Source organism: Notothenia coriiceps, unplaced genomic scaffold (assembly GCF_000735185.1).
Source record: "Notothenia coriiceps isolate Sejong01 unplaced genomic scaffold, NC01 NC01_scaffold00034377, whole genome shotgun sequence".
NCBI lineage: Eukaryota > Metazoa > Chordata > Actinopteri > Perciformes > Nototheniidae > Notothenia > Notothenia coriiceps.
In genome coordinates, this window is record NW_011367078.1 from 707,020 (window position 1) to 711,147 (window position 4,128).

The following is a 4,128-nucleotide window of genomic DNA, read 5'->3' on the forward strand; positions in this document are numbered from 1 at the left end:
ACGTTAAGTTACTCCATTCTCCGCTTGTAATTATGCCGTTACAAGCTTCAAAGTTGTATTTATCATCTGAATTTGCCGAAACAAGTTTAATATTCTGAAAGCCAAGACTTTGTTTAATTGAAATCAGATGAAAACAAACTGTAACGGACCCTGCCGTGTTATTTATGATTACTCTAAGCTTACATTCATAATTTCAGCCGGAGGGAGGGGGGGCGGCGCTGCGGAAGAGCTTTACAAGCTTAAAGAATGTATTTATCGTGTGAGTTTGGAAATAAAAGTTTCATATTCTGAAAGCCAAGACTTTGTTTGTTTAAAATCAAACAAAACACCCGAANTTACTATGGCAACAAATGTGTTCATTTTCTTCATTATTAGTCGATTTTTTTAATGCAGACATATGTTGCAGGGACTACTAGAATCATCATACTGGCGTGACTGTAAACATCAAGGGGTTAAATAAAAAAAATTGTTTGTTTTTTTAGAGGACATTTCAGAATATCGCGATATATATATATATCGTATATCGCGATATAGTCAGTAAATATCGCGATATCATTGAGAGACCATATCGCCCAGCCCTAGTTAACGGTGAGCTTTATTGTTATTGACAAAGAAAGCAATGTTGTTTCCTTGACAAATTATTTCTTGGTAGCTGGTTCATAATTCTTTATGCAAGACAGGGCCTGTATCTTGGCATTACATGTTATGATTCATTTAATTTTATGACAAAATAAAACGTAATCCTTTGATGATGGCCGGATGAAATGCATCACAATATATTTGTGTATATATATATATATATCTTCCAATTGGCATGTTTTCTCTAAAGACTCGTATTTCATGAAACTGTTTTCAAATATAAAATGACCCTCATGGTTGCCTTTGTTTTTACTGAGTTGAGTCATACACTTCAATGTGTACTGTAAAGCATGATCCTTTCTAACTGTATTACATACGATATACATCCATTCTGTCTCTGGGGATGCCCCACCTGTAGGATGCTGTTCAAATAGCAGGTGTTGCCCAGGTTGTTGAGCCCCACAAATGGCACCAAGGTCTCCCTCTTATCAGACGACAGGAGAAGGCCAGGTGAGGCAGGACATGTAGAAGGACCGGGCACCACCTGATCACAGCTGCTGCACAGTGGAGACCACAATATAATTTAAATTTAAATTAAAGACAAACATCATCAAACATCAGCTATTTGTTTCATCCCTACAGTTTTACTGGGGCTGCACTCATTAGCCATGGTTGTATCTCTACCCAAATATCAATATAGAAGATATCCTTGTCTACATATAGTTTCCTCACAGGATTTTGAAATGATCAGACAATGTGATGTAATTGTGTTAAGTGACTGGCTGGCATGTATTTGGCAAGGACCAACAGACAGCATAACTGCACACGTCATACTTCAACAAAATGTCTGGTTATATCAGTGTTTTGAACTTTGTATGACCAAAAATAAAACCACAATGACAGCCCATACGCACCTCGCTTCAGGCTCCACATGTTCAACGGTTTTGGGCTCATCTGCTTGAGGTTCAGAGAAATCCAGAGCCCGTTTAGCTTCTTTCTTCTGAAGGAACTTCAGAGACAGTTTGCTCTTCTTCACGGGGCTCGCCACCGCAGCATATTCCCCCTGCGGACCTGGCATCTTTCTTCAGGTACCGTCACCTTAAGGAGGATATTTTTTCTCTACAGAGAAGCAACAGCGCACCTCACTGGTAAAAGATAAAAAACACAGTTGTATTTCAGTGGGCGCCATCAGAGTTCAACGAGAACGAAAGTAACACTGCGCAGTTAAGTAACTAGGGTACAACCGAGTGAGTGGACCATTTTAACGTAGACATCTCTGGTTCACTTAAATCCAAACCGGTTACCGAGTGAATAACGAATAATATATATGTTAGGCGGCTAACGCTAACTGCACCTTCATTTACATTTGAAATGTAACCGTTAACAGGAGGAACCGTCGTGTTATGCGCGTTTGGAATTAGCAATGGCTTGATGAACAGCGAGTAATAATCTGCACTTTGCAGACAACACAGCCTAAACTGGGTCAAAACGGTGAAGAAGTGGGAGGAGAAAACAGCAGCACGCCGTTTCTAACAGTTCACTTCCACAAAACTCACTCTCAATATCCCTACAGTGTCTACAGGTCTGTGATGCTTACCTGGATGAGTCATTCCTGATAAAACTTTAAATATGTCACGAAATATCCAGTCTTAGAGATATTTACACGGAGATATTTACAGAGTGTTTGGCGATTCAGGCAATGCAGCAGCAGAAGTTGCCGCTTTTTCCTGAAGGAAGACCGACTGTCGGCTACACTGCCGGGAAACACCGACACGAAAAACACAACATCTGTCAAAAATATCAAATGAACAGCCACTCCTTGATATTGAACGTATATCTGACGTATACGTGAAGCTTGTAAATTTGTATAAAATTGATTAAAAATGTATAACTATCAAGAATCACACTTCATAAAGCAGGCGCATATTTAGTCAACTTTTTTATTTAGGACCCAATGGCTAGCTTCAGGCGCCATTTGTGTAGTCCTCTATCAAGCTGCATAAAGTTAGATTGAACAACATCTACAACAACTGTTGTAAATTCTTCATTAAAATTAAAGTGAAAAAGGACTTGATTCACCATGAATCCATCACATGATCTCCAATTAATTATTTCATGTACAACTAAAGAGGAACATATTTGTAATGGCATTGAATTGCAGTTAATCTAATACATTTGTAGTTTAACTGCAGGACTTACTTCTACATTATCCAGTACATGCATAACAAAAACAAACGCTTTTATTTTGAAGAGAGTAAACGGAAGTAAGGTTATACTTGGGTGGAATTGACAACAATCCTTCTGCAGAACTCAACATCAAAACGATAAGTTTATGCTTTTAACATGATTGAGACGCGTGTCCAAACACTAACTATAAACTATACATGTATTACATTCATATAAATACATTTATTTTACATGAACACACCGAAGAAAACAGCTTGTAAGTAACAGTGAACGGTTACAATCGGTTTTAAGGGGCAGTGTTCACCGTCAACCGGCAGGGAGCGACATTGTTCATATAAATGAAGGTTAACGTACCCAGCATCACTCTCCTCCACTGGAGCATCTCTTCATCTGACAGGCAGCACAGGCTACCCTTCCGCAATTCTTACGGTAAGACACTATTTACGATTTCCAAGCTTTCTGCGTGAATATATAAACTACAATCTGCTTGAAAGGCGAACAGTTAGAGTGGCCTTTCTAATCTCTGTTTCGGTTTATGACGCCTATCAGTTGTTGTGTTTTAATTTGAGTGGGGCTCGAGAGTGTTGTTGCCGGCGTGCGTTTTATCATACGGGAAGGTTCGCAGCAATTGAATGTATCCCAAAAAGGATAGGACATGTGTGTCGTTGTATTGCATACAGACAGTATGGGCATTTGTCAACACGATGGTACATGTATGCAGGACGATCCGCTGCTGCTGCTGCTGCTGCTGCTGCAGAGTGGTGCTTGGTCAGCAGCACAGTTGTATTGATGGATATTCAGCTTCCAGAATCCACTCTATTTTCTGGGTTTGCGATCAAGTGATGTTGCAGTAAAATGCTGTTACAGTAGTGGATGGGAGTACATTACACTAACAATGTGTTAGTGGTGGATGGAGCTACAGCATGTTATCACAGAATAGGTCATCTCTGTTATGGGTTGGCTTTCAACAGTATATCTTAACTAAATTAGTGTACCAGAAATCCATGTCTCAGTTGAATTGGGTTTGGAATTATATTATACCCTATGTATGATGAATAATACTTGAATGAAATGGATTTCATCACAAATGTAGTATACAGCAGGCGATTAATCCAGGGAGCACTAGTTGGGAGATGTTATGTTCTCTCACATCCCATCTAAAGCCCTATCAGGAGATGCATTATAAAAAGGGATTACTGTGCCTCACTTCCCTCATCACCTCCTGATAACATCATTTTCTCAAGGGGAGCATTTTTTTGCCTGTACTCTGAACAAGGCAGATCCTGTGCCATGCATGTCCTAAACTCTGTGAAATCAACACAATGCCTGGTTTTGATTGGCTATTGCAATACACTGGATGCA

At 39.5% G+C, this 4,128-nt stretch overlaps 1 protein-coding gene across 1 annotated transcript in view; it reads right to left on the bottom strand.

The window, feature by feature from the left end:
• usp1 (ubiquitin specific peptidase 1) overlaps positions 1-2,284 on the bottom strand; it is a 10,213-nt gene extending 7,929 nt beyond the window's left edge. Inside the window, exons 1-3 of the mRNA XM_010790540.1 lie at positions 2,177-2,284; positions 1,494-1,724; positions 930-1,136 (exon numbers count right to left, since the gene is read on the bottom strand). Coding sequence (XP_010788842.1) covers positions 930-1,136; positions 1,494-1,657 — 371 coding nt within the window. The 5' untranslated portion in view covers positions 1,658-1,724; positions 2,177-2,284. The remainder of the gene's footprint in view (positions 1-929; positions 1,137-1,493; positions 1,725-2,176) is intronic.
• Positions 2,285-4,128: the final 1,844 nt, after the last annotated feature.